Here is a 22,616-nt window from a genome sequence, read left to right as displayed (position 1 = left end):
AAAAAAAGCACATGTCTGATTTCTTCAGAAGATCCCAAGGGTAGCATAGATGCACCTGCACCAGCATTCTGTTAGAACCAGAATATTAGAAAGGTTGTGGAATGATTTTGAAACCAGCATGGTGACAAAGAGGAAAGTGTGTGAGAACTACACAGGAAAGACGTAAGCATCAAGGAAAAGAATGCATGTGGAACAACGCTTTAGAAAAAAAGTAATACGCAAGTGTTGTCTTTAGTTGTGCGATGAGCTCAGAACTTTTTTTTTTTGGTCAATATTTGTGCAGTTCTATTGACACGAGCAATTGTTACATAGTGTTACTGATAATTTTGGTTTGCTCCGGAACTTTTGAGGCTGTAGTACTGCTGGTCTGATTCTGGAGTAGGTATACCTGGGCTTGGCTATGTGTGAGTGGTGGTTATTTTAAAAGTTGGTTGGTTGGGTGGCTGCTTTTGTTTGTGTGTGCTTGTGGGTGTGAGTATGGGCAGGGTGATGAAGTGTGTGTGATTCAGTAAATTGGAGTATGTTTTCAGGAAGAAAGCAAACATATATATATATATATTTTTTAAACTTCTTTTATTTATAATTTCACAAAAGGAACAAAAACATGCAGACACAACATGTCAAGAACGCTCCTGCACAAATTGACACAAATACACATAAAATATGGCCATATCTACAACAGATTTTACTGAAATGATATGTCTCTTAAGTTTTTTGGAAAATATTTATTGATAATTAATTGTCTGTCTTTTCTGTGATTTCTTGTCTTTTGTCAGCTTGCTCAGTTTATTTATTGATTTTTTCTTCAGTTTTTGAGATATCTTTTTCAGGCACAGACAGTAATGTACACAAAATATACACTGTTCACAATTATACTCTGTACACACACATACACACACCCCATTCCCCAGTCACTGACACATAAATGCTCATGCATTTACTCATAAACACTATGACACACACACACACACGCACACACACACACATACACACACACACACACACACACACACACAGGCACATAGACACACACACGCCTATATACAAACTTTGTCTTATGAAGACACTTGTTTGTGGAAGGACTACAGCTCAGCAATGTTCGGGCTTATGGAATTCTCATTAATGACAGCCATCAACAGTATATTTAGAATTTGACATGTCCAAACATGCCAAGGTTCATGTTATGTGTTTTCTTCTCGATCTGATTGTAGGTATTGCTTGCCAATGGACGACAAAGACACCAAGCCTATGAAGCAGAAGTGCCAAATTCTCCCTTTTGCTGTGAGTATATTATTGTGTTATTGAATTTTAGATGTATTATTGACAAAACAGACATCCAGGTTGTCTGGGTCCATTCCTTTCCTTCCACAGTGTTAACCTTCCCCCATCCAAAGTCAAGTACCCATTCACAGCTGGGTGGAGTGAGGAAAATCAGAGTAAAGTGCCTTTCCCATGGACACAGCACCGTGTTGAAACAAAGCCTTGAACCCTGATCACGGGTGAACACACTGAATTGCCTAAACAATTCAGCCAAGCCACCTTCATAAAGTATAGTGTATTGTATTACTTTTTTGTCACAACAGATTTCTCTGTGTGAAATTCAGGCTGCTATCCCCAGGGGAGAGCACTTGGCTGCAGTGCAGCACCACCCTTTTCTCTGTTTTTTTTCTTCCTGCAGTTGTGGATTTTTCTACAGAATTTTGACAAGGACTACTCTGTTGTTGCCAAGGGTTATTTTACTTTTGCTAAGTGTGTTAACATCTTATTTGAATGACTAGCATCCAGACCACCACTTAAGATCTGGTAGAGGGAGGAAAAACTGATGAGTGTGGCATTTGATCCTTTGTGCTCAATTCTCTGGCTTTCAAGGCGGACATGTTGCCACAAGACCACCACTCCACAGGTACAGTGGACAGGTTGAAAAAGCTTTGTGGTGTGCTTTGAGGATTGCTGGCACATCTACCTTCCTGTCATTAATTGATTCTTTTGTTTGTCTACTTTAATCTTTGCTGTGTACGTACATATCCTTACCTGCTCCCTTGTTGCTACTATGAAGGTGTTAAACAATGTGATTTTAACTACAATGTGTGTTTTCCTACAATTAACTCACTCACTGCCATTGTCCGCATATGCGGACATCGTCGGAGAAAGCGTTGGATGCCAATGTCCACATATGCGGACTTGGATTTTAAAAAGTCGTGCTGTCGGAGTGACGCGTCGGATGCGAAAATCAAAAGCAGATGTGATATCTTACGTCACCTCTGGTCAGCTTTTCATTCACACACGCTGCGTGTGTGTCGCGATAAGCTCAACCGCAGTTGATAACAAAGCGTGCCCCCTGTCAGCTTTGTAAGTTGTTTGACAAGATGGCGTCACGGCGAAGTGTTCGACACGGTCGGAGAGGTGAAATGTTACTCAGCGTCGAAGTTGCTTTGGAAATGATCCAAACTGAAGGCTCTGATGTCGAAGGAGATAATGTTGATTCTTCGGACAGTGAATTTGAACCAGATCCCGATGAACTAGAAATAGATGCGGCCGCTGAAGAGAGTGTTTACAATGGAGAGGAAAATGAGGAACATGTGCCAACAGATGAGACAGACACAGACGACGAAACCACTGAGGAAACAGACGATTTTGCAAGTGTTTTCACCAGTGATTGGACTGACATTTTTTCCTTTTTCCCTCCCAGGACTCAGCATCACCTGCCATGAGCTCTTCCACTCAAGACAAGACTATTGTCGGTGATACTACATCAGGCTTTTGTGTACAGTGAACTCCTTTTTTTTTCATTATGTAGAGACAATATTTTTTTTTTTTTTGTATGTGTGAATTTCAACTTTCTTTACCACCTGTTCATACTTCATTGCATGCACTAGGTCTTCAGTTCCTCAAATAGTGTTAGAATGTGATGTGGAACATGTTCAAGGGCACTTGGTGTACCTTTCTGATGGGTGCAAAAATGCTAAAAAATACACAAAATATGGATACCGCGATCAACATCAAGATAGTGAGTAAATAGTTTGATTTTTTTGCACACATATGGAACAACATTCCTTGCATACATATACTAAATATCAATTGTCTGGGTGTTTATTTGTTTTTTTTTACAATTTTTTCCCCATCCTATACAAACCCTGGGTTTTCAGGGATTGGCAAGGGCAAAAACTCTTGGCATGGAGTGAGTTAAGGCACTTGCTTGAGTGCAGTAAGGGTTTTTCCTTTCATTTTCATTTTTTGTTAACATCTGTTTGCATAAATCAAACATGAAATGGTGAGACTCAGATTTACTAGGGGGGATCCATTCAGTGTGGAGTGTGGGGCATATGTGAGTGTGTGTGGGATGGGGGGGTGGGGGGAGGGGGGCGCAATGGGTGGATGGTTGATAGGGAAGCATGAGAGAGAAAGAGAGAAGTGAACATAGGGTCAAGGGATGAGAAGTGTGAACACACTTCTCTGTGAAATATTTATGTTGATGATGTTGATGTTGATGACAATGTGTATGTATATCTTTTGCTTAACCCCTTGACTGCTAGAACGTTTTGCTATGGTCTATGCTGAGAAAATTTTCAGAAAAACAAGAAAAACACGCCAATGATTTTAATTTGCTTATATTTCAAAAAGTTCTGAAGATAAGTACATATAAGTATATATCAAATGAAAGGAAAATGAACCAAGATTTTGTTTTTAATACTCACATGTTCAAATAATAGTCAATCTGACAGAAAAATTCCATAAAATGCATTAATAAAAAAAATTTGGACTGTCATTCCATCATGTAGGTGCTACAATATCAACCAGGTTATCAATCAGTCTTTCTTGTGACTGGTGTGATCAACCACACACACTGTGAGGGCTGAGCAACAGCGTCCAGGTGCATAAGACTCCAACACAGTCCACACAAAGAATGAAAAGGGTATACTCACTCAGGATCTATCGCCAGTAAAAACACTGTGTGTGGTATTTGCAGAAACAGTCTTCAAGACACAGTGCTGGTTTGCTGGGGCAGTCTGGGCAGTAGAACCTCACATCCTTTCTTTGTCCTTTCTTCCAGCAGACTCTGCACCTCCTTTGTGGCCATGCCTTCTGTGGGGTAGGTGGGATGAAGTGTTGTCCACGCAAGACAAACAGCGTGGTCATCTTTAGTAGTGTCTTGGTCTTGGTCACCAAAAATCATGGCACTAATCACATCCTTCTTAAGTCCAGGAGTGTACTGCTGTTGCCTGTTTTTTTGTAGAGAATGTGTGCATTCAGCATGGCAATTTGTAGAAAATACACACACAGCTATTTGTACCACTTCAGGGTTTTCCTTGTGGCATCATAGGGCTGCAGCTGTTGGTCATGATGGTCCATGGCACCCATGTTTTTGTTGTAATCCAGAATTGCTGGAGGCTTGTTTACTGCTCTTTGGTCTTGCTGCTGCTGGTCTTCAGCTGTAGGTTTGTGGCAAGCTGTCAACTCCAGATGGTCCAGGATGAACATGATCATCACCATGCTGCATACCTGAAACACATTGCATAAAAGACTAAGTTTGTTGGGGTTTTTTGGATTTTTTTTTTTTTTTTTTTACATATAAAAAGATCATGAAATGGTACCATTTTATTTCTGATTGTTTTCAGAAGCTGAAATACAAACACACACACACCTACCCCACCCCAAACCCCCCAAACACACACACACTGAAACTGGTTCATGGTATGCCACACCCCCTTCATTCTCTCTTTCTCATACAAAACAAAATGACAACACACACACACACACACACACACACACTTCTACAAGTGTTGCATTTACAAAGTAATTTAGGCATACAATTCTGTATATCATTCTCTGATTTCAGTTTTATAAACATCTCCTGCCCCCCTTCCCCCACTCTCTCGCTCTCACACACACACACACACAAAACAACAATAACAACAACAACAAACCAATACACACTTGGGAACGAACACACAGAAACCCACGTGACTGACTCTCTCTCACTCACACACACTGATCAGTGACTGATGAAGCTACTTACCACAGCGAACACATTCAAAACACACACTCTCAGGGGAGCTAATTTAATGGTTAGCAGACTGTATTTTCTGTAATGCGGGACTCGAAACATAGAACGTTGTAACATGACGTATGGCGCACGTCAGTACAGCATTGGTGAGCAACATTTCATGACGTACTCCGTACGTCAACAGCGCAGTCAAGAGGTTAAACGATTCAGCTTCAGAATATCTCAACAAAGCTGTGTGGTGTGGTGACAGGTGATGGTGGCCATCCCTGTTGCTCTGGGTGTGGGGCTGATCCTCATTCTGCTCCTCATCTACTGCTGGTCCAGGAACAAGAAGTAAGGGTCCTGTGTGTTGTCCTTTTGATGTTGGTCCACAAAGGGTCTTTGTGCTGGGTGACCACCTGTGTTTGGCCTAAGCCATAGTATTAGGCTGAGGTGTGAGGTTTCAGCTTCAATGTGTTGGATGGAGGCGGGAGGGAGAAAAAAGTTATTGTCAAAAAAAAAGAAAAAAAAAGAAAGAAATCTAGACTTGATAGTGTTAAGAATATACATAAAGTCTGACTTGGGATTTACACAACATAAATCCAGGTTTGTGATTTTTTTAAACAAATCTACATACATGGTATTGATGGTTCATTGAGTTAAGTGACAATAATGTCAGTATTATTGTGGGTTTTTTTTTTTTTTTTTTTTTTGCCAGTTAAAAAAAATCAGCTGTCATAAAGTTATATTTCAGCTGAAATGAAAATATGAAAAAATGAGTCAACTGTTACACTCATATTTGTGACTTGGCATTGTGTTTTCCTGAGTTCAGCTTTCAGTCATGAGGAGGTGTCAAAGCGTGTGGACTGATCCATGTATACTGCTTTACATTTGCTCCAAGATGAAAAGATGGGTTGTTTTTTTTTTCCAATGGAATGACTTAAAAGTTACTGTTAGACCTGTCTCCCTCCCTCCCACCCACCCACCCACCCTGACACTGGCTGTGTGACCGACCCCAGGTTGGAGTACAAGTACTGCAAGCTGGTGGAGTCGTCTGGAGGGCGTGATGGTGAGCTGCCGGGTGTGGAGTCCTGTGGCATGGAGGAGGGGGAGGAGGACGAGTCTGTCCACTTCGCTGACCACAAGGGGCCACGCCTGCTGCAGAAGATCCGCCTCAAGATCTCCGGCATCAAGAATAAGGTCAGAGACTTTTTTCTTCTTCTCGGCTAGAACTCAGAAGTTTCCCTAAGGTCAGATATTATGTGTATACAACTGTTTTAAACCGGCCATTATGGTGATCACATTCCGACTTAAGGATGATGACTTAGCATGACGCTAGTGTTAGTCTTATGTTTTTTGTCATCCATTCCATGAGCACATGATAGCCAACTCATTTGAAAGGTGGAATGGGATTTAATGGGTGTGCAAGATTTTGTGATGCAGCTCTTCACATACAGATTACTGGTTGAAAGTCTCATCCAAAGGACACTGAATGTCCTGATCTTTACTGTAATGGAGGTGGGGGAGAGTGCAAAGTTACAGTTTATAGTGTGTGTGAATGTGGGTTCAAACTGTAAACCATACTCCACTCTCATTATTTGAGTGCTTGAGATGTGGCTTGAGACATGTAGTACTTACTGGCCGGTTCATAAACTATTGGTTGTTGATTTCATAACCTGATATAGGGGTTACTTTGTATCAAGGTTTATATGAATGCCGTGTTTGTGGTTGAATTGTATTGACATGGAAGCAGTGGACAAAGCCCAGTTTTACTGTTTGCTGTTGTGGCCTTTCTGTTGCTGATACAGTTCACCATGGAGGAGCTGTCTGTAAGTGTGCTCCTGCTGGGTGAAGGGTTTCCGGTCAAACCACATGCAGCTCACACCACAAGTGTCCCCATTCCTGTCACCAATTTTCCTTTTCATTTTGTTGTTTTTCCTCTCATTTCTCTTGGATAGATGTGAGAAGGTACATACACTTGTTTGGAACTTGACTCCATAGGATAGAAGTATGGGGTCTTTTGATGATAAGTATGCTGAGGCAACTTTCAAGATTTGTTGCGTCCATGTTTCTTGTGGCTCATATTTGCCATCTACTGTTACAAAATTACCCATAAATTGAAACCTTCTAAGATTCTGGATGGACCTTGGAGTCAGGACGCTTGTGGTGTGTGCCATAGTGAGGGATGTGAGTTTTATAGAAAAAGTATGGTTTCCAAGCAGGTGTTTCTGTTTTGGGGTTTCATTGTTGCCCATATTGTTGAAGTTGCTGTGAATACAGCAGTGCACATAGAAAAGAAGCAGGATGTGTTGTGTTTGTGTGTGTGCAGGAATGTGTGTGTGTATGCATGCAACATGTGCACTTGTTCACATGTGCAGATGTGTGTGTGTACATGTGTGTGCATGCATGTGTGTGTGTGCATGCATGTTTGTATAGTTGTGCATTTGCTTGAGAGTTTAGATTTGTTTGAAAATGGTCCAGAAAAGAAAATCATACATGACAGACCTACACAAGTGGTTTGTGTGATCCGTGTAATTCTGCAAGAGTTAATCTTATATATAAATAATGGATACATGTAAAAGTTAAGCAAATGTCAGTGCAAAATTTAGCTCATGTGCATGTTTGTTAAGGTTTGCAAGGTATTTTATCTTAAAAAAAAGAATCATAATAAATTCCTCTTTATCTCAGCCTTTGGATCATGACTTCTAAAGATGATAGTAAGTGTGGGTTTGGCTTGCTCTGAAATGTAACACCAAACATTGTAGCCCTGGAAAAAGTGTAACCTATGAATGCCTTTTGATGATGACTTTTATGTATGGCAAAAGGAATGGGGTGCACCAGGAAGCTCTGTTTGCACAATGGTTATGGGTCCACCCATTTGTTTATTTGTGGGGATGATGATGATGTTCGTTATGTATCTGAAGAAAATGTCTGTTGGTACTGAATCTGTCCTGCCTTTTCTTCTTTTAAGGCACCACAGACACAAGGGCCTTTTATTTGTTGTGTTATTTTGACCTGGTGGAATGAAGGAGCATGTTTGGTCCCTGGTTTACCTTGTTCTTGATGCACATTGGACAGCTGAATGCTATCCCAACACTAACATGTTCCAAGAAATCAAACGGATGGCACATCATCCGCAATCTGCCATCTGTTTCATTTCTTGGAACGTGCTTGTGTGTAAGATGGTTTGGATTTTTTTCTTTTTATAAATTTAGTTTGGGTCAGTGATTTGTGAAGTCAAGCTCTAGTATTTGCATGTGTACTTTAGTGAATGATTAGATATTCATACGTCAGTGATGAACAGTCAGGTTGATGACACAGCATACACAATAATAACAGTAGTGCATGAAGTCAGCAAATCATTCGTGCAAGCACTACCATCAAGCTAGCTAGCTTGAGAATAAATACACCAGCCTTCACCCACACACTTTCTTGTACACATGCGCTCACATACACACACACACTAACCAACCAACCAACCAACCAACCAGAGGATCACTGAAAACATAACCCCTTTCCAAATCACCCAATACAGGCACACAGAAGCTAAGCCCTGTCCAGACTTGCTGACTGGCCCCCAGACACTGAACCTTTCAGCCCCATGACCGTGTGTAGCCTAGGCAGTGACTGAACCTTTCAGCCCCATGACCGTGTTTAGCCTAGGCAGTCACTGAACCTTTCAGCCCCATGACCGTGTGTAGCCTAGGCAGTCACTGAACCTTTCAGCCCCATGACCATGTGTAGCCAAGGCAGTCACTGAACCTTTCAGCCCCATGACCGTGTGTAGCTTAGGCAGTCACTGAACCTTTCAGCCCCATGACCATGTGTAACCTAGGCAGTCACTGAACCTTTCAGCCCCATGACCATGTGTAGCCCAGGCAGTCACTGAACCTTTCAGCCCCATGACCATGTGTAGCCCAGGCAGTCACTGAACATTTCAGCCCCATGACCATGTGTAACCTAGGCAGCTGTCCCTGTCACTGAAGGCTTCAGCTCTACAGTACAAGTTTTGATTAATGAACACATTTTTGACTGCAACCAACTAGTTGTCAGTTCAGTGAAATGCTGCCTGTGGACAGCAACCAGCAAATTTCTGGTTGTGACTGTTATTTTCGATTTTGGCTGTTCCTGTAGAAAACAGATGAAGGTAGGACTTTGCCTCACAAGAATTGTTAAGTTTTGTTGATTGTCAGTATTCATTATTGTCTAATATTGTTCTGAAACACAATAAGAATCACAGAGTTGTGGAAAAATTCACTTGATACTTACCAGCAAGTGCTGCCTTTGGCCATAATCACCCAAAACACCAACAGCTTCAGTGAAAATTCACTTGACCTGTACTGAAAACTGCATTTGTAGAGTTGCATGATGTGATCAAGAGTTGTATGCTCATTTCTTATAAAATGATAAATTAGGCATGGTTGGAAGTTGGAGAACCAGTTTGATGAGTCGGGGCTTGTGGTGATGGCTGAGCTGTGCCTTGGTGTTGGAGAGAAATGTATTCAGTGACTTGAACGTGGTTGGGCATGGGGTGGAATGAGGTGAAGACAGTTGTGAAACAAAGGTGGTAAGGAGATAACTTTTCTAAAGTGGACATCTGTGAGAATGGATATGTGTTTTTGGTGTTTCTACATCTGAAGGTAGTGTTTGTGTTCAAGTCCAACAGCTCAGTTCTGTCTTGACTAAAGCTCTTACTTTGAAATAGTAGGTGCTATATGTAGTTGAGTGTAGTTTTAAAATACAGTGATTTGAGAACAAGGGAAAACTTTAATAAAATTCTTGATACCGAAGCAGGAATAAATGTTTGTAAGTTAATGTGATGGGTGAAAAAGTAATCATGATGATAATGAAAAATGTATGAAAACTGACAGAAGAGAAACATGAGAATTTTGCTTGATGAATGTAAGACTGACTATGCTATTTGCTTGCCAGTGCTTTAGGGCTCAGGTCAGGTCAGATAGATATATCTGCTACTGGTAACCTGGATCCCAGTACTACCTGTCACAGGGTCGAATTGCTGGCGACTAAACCAGCACCGCCACCAGTCCTCTCAGGAGGATGGTGAGGAGAGTGGCTAGACACCCTGGTGGAATTAAATGACCCATCAAAGGGCGCCAGCTCTGGAGAGCTACCTGTGGCCACCTGGCTAAGGGAGTAAACCCTGACAGAAAATCCGGTGTGGGGCCCCTAAGGCGGTTGGAATGCAAACTTTGTCACTTTCAGGCAGCTCCTGCGGCCGCGTTGGCACCAAAACGTAACAGCCTTGCTGTTCCTTTGGATCTGTCAGTGAGGTGGAGAGAGGGGACAAGCTGCATGGGCAACAGCCTGTTTTCCATATTACATTGCCCAGGATTATATCCGTCCATCCATCCACAAGCACCTTGCACTTTGCACCTAAAACCTGGAGAGGACACTCCAGCTTTGCCACTAGCACTAGTGTCGGAACAACACGTGAAGCAACAGTTACCGGTTATAAGTTAGTGCTCAGTTGGCGTAGAGCTGATGCCAGGGGTTGCTTCTGACGGTGGGAGGGACCCTCGTGTCCCACTGGACAGCTACTGCCCGCCCAAGCTGGGCAGTCTCCAGCCAGTTAGGTGCTGTCCCGCCACGACCTGCCTTTTTCTATGGGTGTATGAAGATTAGGAGAATATCTGACAAGCAGGTTGTTAATTTCCGTACCAGGCAAAAAGAAAACTTGAAGAAACGAATCAACAATAAATCTGGCCTGTTGGAATGTCCGGAGAATGATGCCTGGGCTCTCCCAAGATCTGCAAGACATCAGTGACGCCAGAAAGACGGCCGTCATAAACAGCAAGCTGAAGAGACTAAATGTGGGCATTGCCACTCTACAGGAAACACGGCTGGCTGACTCAGGAACACTAAAGGAGAGGGACTACACCTTCTTCTGGCAAGGAAAGAGCTCTGATGCCCCAAGAGAGCATGGAGTAGGCTTTGCAGTCAGGAACAGCCTGCTGAACATGATCGAACCAGGCAGCGGCGGTTCAGAACGACTATTGACTCTCCGCCTCAACACCTACGAAGGCTATTTCTCTCTCATCAGCGCATATTCTCCAACACTGTCCACCTCTCCAGACGCCAAGGATGAGTTCTACGAAAATCTTGCATCAACCATAAGGAACATCCCCATGACAGAACAACTTGTTCTCCTGGGCGACTTCAATGCCAGAGTGGGTGCAGACAACGATTCGTGACCCTCCTGTCTCGGTTCCTTTGGAGTGGGGAAAATGAATGAGAATGGACAGCGACTACTTGAGTTTTGTACCTGCCATGAACTGTGCATCACCAACTCCTTCTTCAAGATGAAGCCCCAACACAAAGTCTCCTGGAGGCACCCACGCTCAAAACATTGGCACCAACTGGATCTGATCCCAGTAAGACGAGCTGCCATCAAAAACCTTCTCCACATTCGCTCTTACCACAGCACAGACTGCGACATGGACCAGTCTCTGGTATGCTGCAAGATCAGACTGCAACCAAAGAATTCCACTGCTCAAAGAAACAAGGGAACTCTCGCATTGACGTCAGCAAGATGTCTCAGCCAGACCTTGTGGAACAGTTCGCAGAGGCCTTTGAGAGAGAATTCGTGAATTCGATGCATTGCAGCCCAAAGACTCTGCCACAGAAAGATGGGAAATGCTACGAGACACCATGCACTGCATTGCTATGGCCACCTTTGGGAAGAAAACCATGAAGTCCCACGACTGGTTTGAGGCCAAATCATCAGAGATGACTCCCATTATTGAGGCCAAGCGCGCTGCACTCACTGAGTACAAATGGTCGCCCAGTGAGAAGAACCTGCAAATCCTCAGGGCCGCCAGGAGTAAGGTTCAGTTTAACGCCAGGCGATGTGCAAATGAGTACTGGACAGAGCTCAGTGAAGAGATACAGAATGCTGCTGAAAGAGGCAACATCCGAGGGATGTATGATGGTATCAAGAAGGCACTGGGACCAACACAGAGCAAGACTGCCCCTCTCAAATCCTCCACTGGGGAAGTAATCAACGATCCTAGCCAGCAGATGAAGAGATGGGCAGAATACTACTCCGACCTCTACTCCACAGAAAACATGGTGTCCAAGTCAGCCCTCGATACCATCAAGTGCATGCCGGTCATGGAAGAACTTGACGCAGAGCCAACTGAGGACGAACTCAGCAAGGCCATTAACAGCCTGACATCAGGCAAGGCACCTGGCAGTGACAGAATTCCCCCAGACATCATTAAACACTGCAAGACTACTCTTCTGCATCCTCTGCACACAGTCCTCTGTCAGTGCTGGAATGAGGGAGCTGTATCGCAGGACATGAGGGATGCCAAGATTATCACCCTCTGCAAAAACAAGGGTGAAAGGAGCGACAGCAACAACTACAGAGGCATCTCATTTCTCAGCATTGTAGGCAAAGTCTGCGCTTGGGTCCTTCTAATTCGCCTGCAGAAACTGGCCGAACTCGTTTACCCGGAATCACAGTGCAGTTTCCGAGCAGAGATCCATGGTAGACATGATCTTCTCCCTTCGTCAAATCCAGGAGAAGTGCAGAGAGCAGAGGATGCCCCTGTATGTCGCATTCATTGACCTCACCAAGGCCTTTTGACCTAGTCAGCAGAGACGGCCTTTTCAGGGCTCTTTGAAAGATTGGCTGCCCCCCAAAACTGCACAGCTTGATTGAGTCCTTCCACTCCAACATGAAAGGGATGGTGCAGTTTAATGGCAACCTCTTCAAGTCCTTTGACGTACACAGCGGTGTCAAACAAGGCTGTGTTCTCGCCCCCACCCTATTTGGAATCTTTGCTCTTCTCCTGAGACATGCGTTCAGCACAGCACAGGAAGGGATCTACCTGCGGACCAGATCAAATGGCAGACTCTTCAATCTCGCCCGCCTCAGAGCAAGGACAAAAGTCTGTGAAGCCCTCATCAGAGACATGCTCTTCGCTGATGATGCCGCAGTTGTGACCCACACCCAGCGGGACTTGCAGTCACTAATGGACCGCTTCTCCCAAACCTGCAAAGATTTCGGCCTGACCATCAGTCTCAAGAATACAAATGTCCTTGGCCAAGACACGCCATCTCCACCAGCCATCACCATTGATGAATACGAGCTTGAAGTCATCCATCAATTCATTTACCTTGGGTCCACCGGCAGCCTCTCCCTTGACACCGAGATCGACAAGAGGATCGGAAAGGCAGCCACAACGCTAGCCCGCCTCACACAAAGAGTGTGGACAAATACAAATACAACGCCTGTGTCCTCAGCACCATGCTGTATGGCAGTGAAGCGTGGACCACACATGCTCGTCATGAGAAAAGGCTCAATACCTTCCACCTGAGAAGCCTACGGCGCATACTCGGCATCTCCTGGCAAGACAAGGTGACAAACACCGAAGTCCTGACTCGCACTGGCCTCCCGACCATGTATACCAAGCTGAGACAGTGTTGGCTTCGCTGGCTGGGCCACGTTCGCCGCATGGAAGATGGTTGCATCTCAAAAGACATCCTTTATGGAGAGCTGCCATGGGGCAGAGAAGCATCGGCCGCCCACAGCTGTGATACAAAGACGTTTGCAAACGTGACATGAAGGCACTTGAGATCAACACTGAGTCCTGGGAGGGCCTTGCAGATGACTGCAACAGATGGAGAAGCACTCTCAAGAATCAGCTACGGATTGGTGAGGACAAACTGTCAGCTGCTGCAGCAGAAAAGCGAGCTCGCAGAAAAGGGACGGCAGCTAACAGACCAGCATCAGCTTACACATGTGACTTCTGTGACAGAGACTGTCTCTCTCGCATCGGTCTCTACAGTCACAGGCGACGCTGCTTGGTCCAAGTCAGACAGCCCAATTAGACATTAGGTTGGATATACTCTGTCCATGGTCAGCCATGACCAAAGGAGGCCTACTGCTGTTACTGCTTTAGGGCACTGCACCACACTGTGCCATAATAATAATAAATGATAATAATGGATACTAATATAGCACACTACCCAGAAATATGCTCTAGATGCTTTACAAAAACACTTTTGTTTACATAACACATTACATCAATGTTATATGCATACACCAAAACGTGACCCAAAAAAAATTTTTTTTTAAAATACAGCTCATACTGTCACACCAGCTCTTACTGTCTCATATGACCGCTGAATATTACACATTCTAACTTGCAGTGATGTATGTTACAGGATGACGACAACCCTTTTGTTGCCGTTCAGATGCATGAGAAACTTCCACTGACGTAAACATGATGTTACAAAACCTGTTTGGGAGCTGAGTGTGACAACATGATGGTGCACGTCCACAGTCTGCCCTCCACACCTTGCCTGCCTCTACCCTCCAACCCCCACCACCCTCCCTGATGCCTTGATCCTCAACATGGCGCCCCATCACCGCTGCCATATACAGTCCAGTCTCCAGTCTGTCAGTCACGCTCGATACATGTATGTGATGTTTGAAAAAAGGTGCCAGATTATGACTGTTGTGTGTTGACCCACACCTTAGCAGTGTGTTCATGGATGAATGTCTGCATTGTTCTGCTTGGAAATTTCATGGGTCGTTGGTTACAGGAAATGTGTGCAAATGGAAGACTGTAAAGCGTTATTGCTGTCAAGAGAGGATCAGTTGAAAAGTATGTTGTTTGTTGACTGTGGCTGAAAATCAGACAAAACCTTTGTCCTTTTGTTTTCTCATTGGTGAATTGCTTTTGAGTAATTTGGTGACAGTAAATGTTGGTGCTCCCCAGCATCTTACCTGCACTCATTGTGCCTAGGTGTTCCTGAAGGCATTTCTTTTGTTCCCTGCTTAAATGTATCTACTGCTACACTTGGTTGTGCAGCATTTGCATCTTTGTTACTAGGGATTGTTCAGCTCAGTTTCTTTTCTGTTTGAAGAAGAAAAGCTTTTACATTGCTCAGTAAATGTAAGTAAGCGGAGGGAAAGAATGTGCATTTATTATGATTGTTTTGCAGCATAACACTTGACAATGTCAACATACAAAAAACCCTGGGAAAAGAAACTTAACTCATTGAATTATGCAGTGAAAAAATGCTTAGAAAATGTGAATTTGATACATGTGGAATGCACAGAAATCTGCAGGTATGAACAGGCATATGTATAAGCTCAGAATCCAGTTTGATAAAACAAGTTCAGATGCCCAACCATTGCCAATGCACATGTTTGCTATACAGTTGAGAGGTTAAGCATTAATTCTTTTTTTCCCCAGAATAGTCTAAATCTGTTCCTGTCTTACATTTTTCTGATTGTTTTTAATTAAGATGGACTATGATCTCACTCGTGTGATTTCACCCTGATTTAAATATTTTTGTTATATTTTATGTAACTATTTTTTGTGTTTCTATATGCTATATATTGGTTGAATCTGTAATCTAATGAGTGTTGTGAGCTTGGAAAAAGAAATATGAAATGCATAATTCGTTGTTTTAAAAATTTTCAACAGATGTTTTGAAATCTCAGCTGTCTCCTGCAGAAAACTGGTTAACTCTGCTACCACCGCATTTCTCTCTCTTTTTTTCTTCTTTTTTTTTCAGCATCAGCAATCATTAATGGTTTTTATCTGGTTTATTATGATTATGTATATTCAGTGGTTATTTGCTTCAGTGTACATGAAACTGCATATATGTGTGCAAAGTTGCATGTTTGCAAACAAATAACTCTGTGTGTGTGCATGTGTGTGTGTATGTGTGTGCATGCATGCTAACTTGCTGTGTGTTTGGCTACCATTCCAAGTGATGAGAATGAATCACAATACTTTGTTACAGAGCTTTCAGTGTTCACTGAAAAGCTGAACAGTTTTAGTATCATGTCTAGTAAGTCACCAGTTGTTTGTATGACAAATTTTCAGTACTGAATCAGTTTTGTAATCTGTTTATCCAGCATTTATTTTTAATTGGTGCAAAACTTCTGTTGCTTTCTACGCAGAGATAGCATTACCCATATTTTAATGCCACCTGTCCGTTTTATTTTTGTGTGAAATTGACGATGCCTTTCATTGAAGACAGTGTCTCCCGTGGCACATTTGTCATGCATTTATGTCTGTTTGTTTATTTTCTTGGTGTATGAGATATCAGTGTAAAAATAGATGTGTCTGCTTGTTTTTGAACCTGGCAGTTTCCTGTGGCATGCTTTTTGTTCATGTTGCTTACCAGGGTATCCAAGGTGAACTGGTACACTGATCACTGTTTTAGGATAGGTTTAGGAGGGAGAGAGAAGAGAGGCTGTCATATCTAAGACCTTGTCAGTTGTTTTCCAAGGAATGTATTTTTAGTCACAGCCTTCAGTGGAATGACTTGAGATGAAATTCCTGTCAGCATCTGTCCCAAAAGTCAATTGAAAGCTACCAGTTTGCAAGAAGTGACTAATTAGAAGGATAGGAAATGCAGAAAAACTTAGCTGTTTGGGCACAGTTTGCAGGAATGGAAGATGGATTCGAGAAAAGAGGGCGATACATGGGCATGCAGTAGGGAGGTTGTATACTACCTGCAGCTATTTTAGATCTCTGCATGAGCAGGTAGGAGTTTGCACAGGACAGGACTGCCGCAGTCTGCACCAGTGAGTCATGGCAAGTTCTGTCTAACTTAATTTAAGAACAAACATTTCCTCCTGCTTCAGTTGTCTTGATGACACTTTTACTTTGTAATGCTTATAGTAATGCAGTGGTGCAACAATTTCTTTATTTTGAAAAAACTATATTTTTTAAAAGCTGAATGATAAATTTCTAAAAGATACTGTTGTAGATGTTCAGTGGATACATTTGATGTCACACTACCATATTCACTTACATCTTCAGTGGGCTTTTATGCTGCTATATAGGTACCTTAACTATTTTCTCTATATTTTCCCCATTCAGTAAAGTGTAAATTGCCACCCAAACATATAAACCTGACAGTTACCATGCCCTCCAGCAAATGACGATAGATAAAATAGTGTTGTATCTGTTTTACCATCGCTAACTTCTTGATAACTTACAAATAATCAAAAATTATTTATCCAGGGTAACTGTTTGAAAAAAGGTGTGTGTTTATTTTCAACAGCATGACAAGTGTATGATTCACACAAGACTGTTAGTCTTGGCATGTTCTGTCGTTTACAATAATTATGCCCTTATCTGGAAAGGCTGTACAGAGAGAAGATAGAATTATTAAAAAAAACAAAAACCCAGACCTGAGCAGTTACAGATTTGTTACAATACTTGTGTCTGTCTGTCAAGAATGTCAGATCATATTCCTTTTTGTTGCATCTGGGTTGCCTGCTAGCATTTCACAGTGTTTTGAATTCCTTTGAGTCTGGACAGTCTGCATTTGTAACCTTGGTTTTGGAGAAAGCAGGATTTTGTTCTCAGTAGTTTTATTGTATGCCCTTTTTTGTTGCCATTTAAAAATTGTTTTGGTGTCATATACTGTACCATGTCAAACTGATGCAAACTAGGCCTATTGGTTTGCTCTGCTTGGCCAAATTTCGCGCGGCTAACAGTGAAAAGACGGGCCTACCCGCTCTCAGCCAATCAAACGCCTCTAAAAACTATAAGCGCTTATCCATTCCTTTGGCCAAGGCTCTCCACGCCATCTTGTCAGGTTTACGCTCTGTCTCGTCTTACGCTTTTTTCGGCTATTCAGCGTATCCTTTTGGCCTTATTTTGTTGCGGCTTGTGTTTATTGTATTCTTACATTCTGTGTACTCGATTCGACTCGGCACCCTCGATTCGTTCGATTTTTTCTGCCTCTAAGTCTATCCTGTCTTTCCTTTCTCTGTTGGGGGTCGGATTTTCGCTGGGTGCCTAAGCGCGGGTTCCATGCCTCGTGTGCCATACCACGAAGGCAGGGGATCATGATGCTGGGATTGAGACTCGGTAAGAGACTCTCCCAGGCCCGGAGCTCATGATTCCTCACAAACTCCTCCTGTTTATTCTAAAAACATTTTGCCAGTGGTTTGCGATATGTTTTTCCAACTGTGTTGTTTTTTAAAAGCACTGCAATATTTTGGGCAAATGTTCAGTACAGGGTGCATGTTGTCCCAATTATCTGTTTGTTTATTTCCTGTGTCCCATTTTTGTTTTCCCCCAAAACGTTATTCTGCAATGTACACAGCACCAATTTACTGATTTACTGGCAGTGTCTTGGTTGATTTGTTTTCTGTGCAGAGCACACGCAAAAATGGATTGAAATCCATCAGTGACAGTGATTTAAGTGGTTGAGGTCCCCCCCCACCCCCCCACCCCATGGCAGTATGTAAATATCTACCATTGTATTACAGTTTTCTTCATTTGAATGTTCTGCCTGATCCCCTGGGTGAATATTTATGGTGATTGTGTTTGGTCATTGTGTTTGTTAAGAATGAAGTGCAGAGTTTTCCACATATTTTTACACAAAGTATATTGTTGTGTATCTTTATTTCATTGACCATGTATAAACTGTAGCAGCACTTTTATCTGCTTTTTTAAAAATACTTTGCATAGTAAAGAAAGCCTGTGTAGTCTTTCGTTCTTGTTGACTGGCATGCACAAACACAGTGTGTGTATGTAAACACAGGGTCTTGCATGTCCGAGTAGGAATAAATGAAAAAAATGAAACATGGCAGGTTGGTAGTTGTGGTTCATCCTCTTCAAAACGCTATGATGAGCAGGGTGACATGTCAATGGCTAAGGTCATCACTTGGCAAAATAGTAAATGCTGGATAGAGCAACTGACTTTTCTTTAATCAAACCCTGTATAGTGACTTATAATGCTGACAAGAAATGTGGACATTTGAAAAGAAAATGTATGATTAAGTATCACCAAATATGGGTTTTCATTCATAAAAAAAAACAAAACAAAAGAACTTTGTACAGTGATGTAGTGGCTTTTTCAGAATTGGTGATTTAGGTCATGGTCACAGCAGTGCATGATTAAAAATGTCCTGGATGATTTACTTTGCAATGTCCATTTATTTCTGTTCCACATTTTCTGTGTTGGATTATGTGGTATCATATTGTATGGACAAAAGTCCAGTTCAACAAAGTATTTACATTCCAGTACATACATTTACATTCCAGGTGTGAAGAAACGTTAAGTACTAGCGCTTTAATGTTTCTTTTTTCCAATTGTGTGTGTGGGGGATGGTGGCTTTGAAATGTATGCCAAGGTCCTTTCATGTACTTGAAAGTTTTCAAATTTGAGCACTTCTCACTTCAGTGTCAGCCAATAAAAATGGACATGAACACAACTCGGCAGAAGGTGTGGATGCAGCACATGCAAGTCAACTTTGTGCTTGCAACAGGAAAGCCCCACACACACTTTTTTTGCAACCAATGAAACAATATGTTCATTCTTTGCTTACTCTTCTTTATTTTCTTTCTCAATGTTTAGACAACTGCCCCAGCCTTCACTCCACTGCTTAACGAATAACCCCCAGGAAACTATCATAACACTTGTTGGAAGGTTCTTAAGCTTAAAATACTCATTTTTGCATGGTCTCCCAAACCCTGAAACTAAACATTACAGACACCCACATTTGCAGTTGCATTTCCATTGGCTGCCAAGGAAACCCGAGTACAACAATGGTCATAGAGAATAGACAGCAACATACATTCCACAGGTTATCTTTTCAACCATTTAGTGATTTAACAAGCGCTAAAGTATGAATGGTCAATATATACATTCAGTTTAGTAGTGAACATATCAGATAATCTTTATGATCTTCATAATTTTCCCATTAATTTTCCCAAATTTAAGCAAGCTCTACTCTCTGCTTTAAATGAATTACAAAGAAATAAAACCAACTCCAAATAAGTCAAATCAATTTGAAGTGATACTGATTTCATTGTGTAAGTAGTTTAATTGCATCAGGTGGTTATACACCTTTTTCTATTTGTGCATCTGTATGATTAAACCTTCAAGTCAGTGATCATGTTTGGTATGGCGAGATGTGAATGATTTTGCTTTTCTTTTTTCTTAATGGTACATGGTCATTTGTTTTTCTCCCCTTCATTGTTTGATGAATATTCAGTCTTTTTCACATGTCAGATCCAATGTTCATTCACCCTTCAACTGAGTGAATTCACGTAAACAATATCATTTATGTTTTAAGTTTAAAAAAAATTTATATACAGTAAAGTCCCTCGATTACAAAATCTGTTTTATTGATTTGTTGTCATTGCACAAGAACCAGACACTGTTATAATACAGTGTGGTTAAGTGATCTGATTTGTCAAAGATCTAACATAGTAAAAATCTAGGTTTGTTTTCATAGATGTTCCCTGGTTTTCTTCTCTAAACGAATTTCTGAAAGAAAAGTGGGAATGTATGGGCATGCTGGTGAAAGGAAGAATTTTGATATATCTATGTAAATAGAATGGATAGTTTTCTGCACATTACATATTTATGTAAATAAAACTGACAGTTTTTTGCACATGTTACACAATATTGTTTTGCTAAATTGTTTAGACAACAATTAAAAAGCAAAAAAAAAAAAAAATTTTTTTTTGACTGCATCTCAATTGAGTATATCAGGTAGAGCAAATAAAGTGCAGTTTAATAGGATATTGGTGTTACTTTTGTCAGCATTCATTAGAATGACATATCACATTCCACAAAGTAATATAGCATTCCATTCATGTTGGGCATCTTATTACTATTCAGACAGTATTTGGGTTGTTTTGTTTCCCCCATGTGTCAATTTTACCATGACAGCTACACTCAACTGTGCTACAATATTACAGTACAATTCTTGTGAATAACTCTTTGTCAATTATATGATGTACCCTATTACAGTATCAATAAATTGAATCACTTGTGTCTTACTTGATATGAGATTAACAAGAACATATGGTCAACTTTATGTGTGACTTCTCCCACATGATCGGTAACTTATAAAACATTGTTTTTCTCCATTTAGACAGTAAACGAAGGGAGCATCCTTCTTCTAGTGTTGATTCATTCCACAGAAACAAAATTTAAAAATACAGGGTTACCAAGGCTACGGAGAAGACATATTTGGACTGACCCCAAAATTAGTGAATGCACAACATGAGCTCATCACAAAGCTAGCTCCATCTTTAGGGACCTACACTAGTTGCTCATGCAGTTTCAATTGAATTTGTACAACTGACAGTACATTCCACTTTCTGCTTATTTTATCTTATGCCCCCACACCCCTCTTTACTCCCTCACTTTCTGGTGATTCTTCTTTAATATTGTCATAGAAATTAAGTATAAAAATAAGAAAATTACATGACATAAATCCAGATTCTTTTATTTTGAAAAGTACTGCCATGTTTTGTTGCACTGTACATGTATTTACCGGTATTTATATTGCGTGAATATATTTTTCTGAAGGTGACATGAGGAGTTTTTGTGTCGGATGCCTGTGTCTTGATGTCTGATTACATACACAGAGGTACCAACCTCCATGTCCTCTGACAGTATTTCTTACAAGGTGGATTAGTTTTCTAACCCTTCTCTCTAGCCACTATTTTTCAAAAGCACAACTTTCATCGATTCATGATCAATGAGGCAACCAAGAAAGTCTGACTATAAACAAAACCACATTTAATAACAATGACCATGGCAATGATCATTGCTATTACACTGCTTATTTACAATACAGTGATGAACTGGGCAATGAAAAAAAAAAGAAGGGTATAATCTGTATCGTCAAATGCCTCACGACTTACTATAAACTGACAAAGAGTATAAATTAATAAATGTTTGAAGAACCACCAAATTGATGAATAAATTTAGTTGTATCACTGAAATTTCATCACCATTATTTCAACAAGGTGTTTACTTTCATGCAGTCCATGTCACCTTGACTAAAAACCCTGCAGGTCTAAACTGGTTGGCACTTCTATATATTATCTGTTTGTGCTTACAAAGTGCATGATTAAGATGTGAAGTACTCTGATAATCATAACCATATTTTGTTATGGGTTGAAACTTTCCAGGCACCTGCTCATGCATCTGCATGACTTCATGGTTATTAATTAACATGTTCTGTGCAGACATTCACCTGTATGTGCATGCACATGCAACGTGTTTCAGCGCAGGTGACAAAATCTGATTTTTAAAAGAGAGAAAAGAAAAGACGTTGCCAACCTGGTTGTTCACTGACCTCATGAAGACATTCAACACTTGTCACCAAACAGGATCTGTGAATCATCTCTGATTAGCTGGGCTGCCCACAAACATTCACACTAGTTTGCTTGCTCCAGTCCTCTTCAACTTCAGACTTTACTCAGGTGCTGCTCCATGCGGTCACATATGGGAGTCTACATCAGGTACTAACTGGATGTGCTCCCTTTTGATCTGTGCTAAGTTAAACCAAGACATGGGGAGAAAGTCCTTCCTGAAGCCATATTTACAGACAATTGTGCGCTCATGGCACACATGGAAAACCACTGCAAACCATTGTGACCCCCTTGCAAAATCATTCAGACTGATACTGAGTATAAGCAGACAGGTCCTATTTCATATAGCCCAGCACCAACACTGAAGAGAATGAGCCATGCATCCTATGAGACATTTACATTTTTAACTGAATCACACAACTGTTCATTTCTTCATTATTTTTAGACACCATTCATTTATTTCAATTTACTTGCTTGTAGTTGTCCTGGCATGATCTACATCTGGA

General features: G+C 41.4%; 1 protein-coding gene across 4 annotated transcripts in view; it reads left to right on the top strand.

Annotated features, from left to right (window-relative positions):
• The window catches only part of LOC143299952 (endosome/lysosome-associated apoptosis and autophagy regulator family member 2-like), an 84,601-nt gene extending 63,278 nt beyond the window's left edge, over positions 1-21,323 (top strand). For 2 of the 4 annotated variants that reach the window (XM_076613498.1, XM_076613495.1), the window contains 5 exons: positions 1,212-1,281; positions 5,256-5,338; positions 6,004-6,184; positions 6,793-6,813; positions 14,177-21,323. In XM_076613498.1, the coding sequence (XP_076469613.1) occupies positions 1,212-1,281; positions 5,256-5,338; positions 6,004-6,184; positions 6,793-6,813; positions 14,177-14,233 (412 nt within the window). In that variant the 3' untranslated portion in view covers positions 14,234-21,323. Of the gene's footprint in view, positions 1-1,211; positions 1,282-5,255; positions 5,339-6,003; positions 6,185-6,792; positions 6,814-7,672; positions 7,702-14,176 lie in introns of all 4 variants that reach the window. The other 2 variants (XM_076613497.1, XM_076613496.1) reach the window with 2 other exon arrangements.
• Positions 21,324-22,616: the final 1,293 nt, after the last annotated feature.

Source organism: Babylonia areolata, chromosome 25, assembly GCF_041734735.1.
Source record: "Babylonia areolata isolate BAREFJ2019XMU chromosome 25, ASM4173473v1, whole genome shotgun sequence".
NCBI classification, from domain to species: Eukaryota; Metazoa; Mollusca; class Gastropoda; order Neogastropoda; family Buccinidae; genus Babylonia; species Babylonia areolata.
Note: the sequence above shows the minus strand (reverse complement) of the source record. Positions and strands in the feature narration are given on the sequence as shown.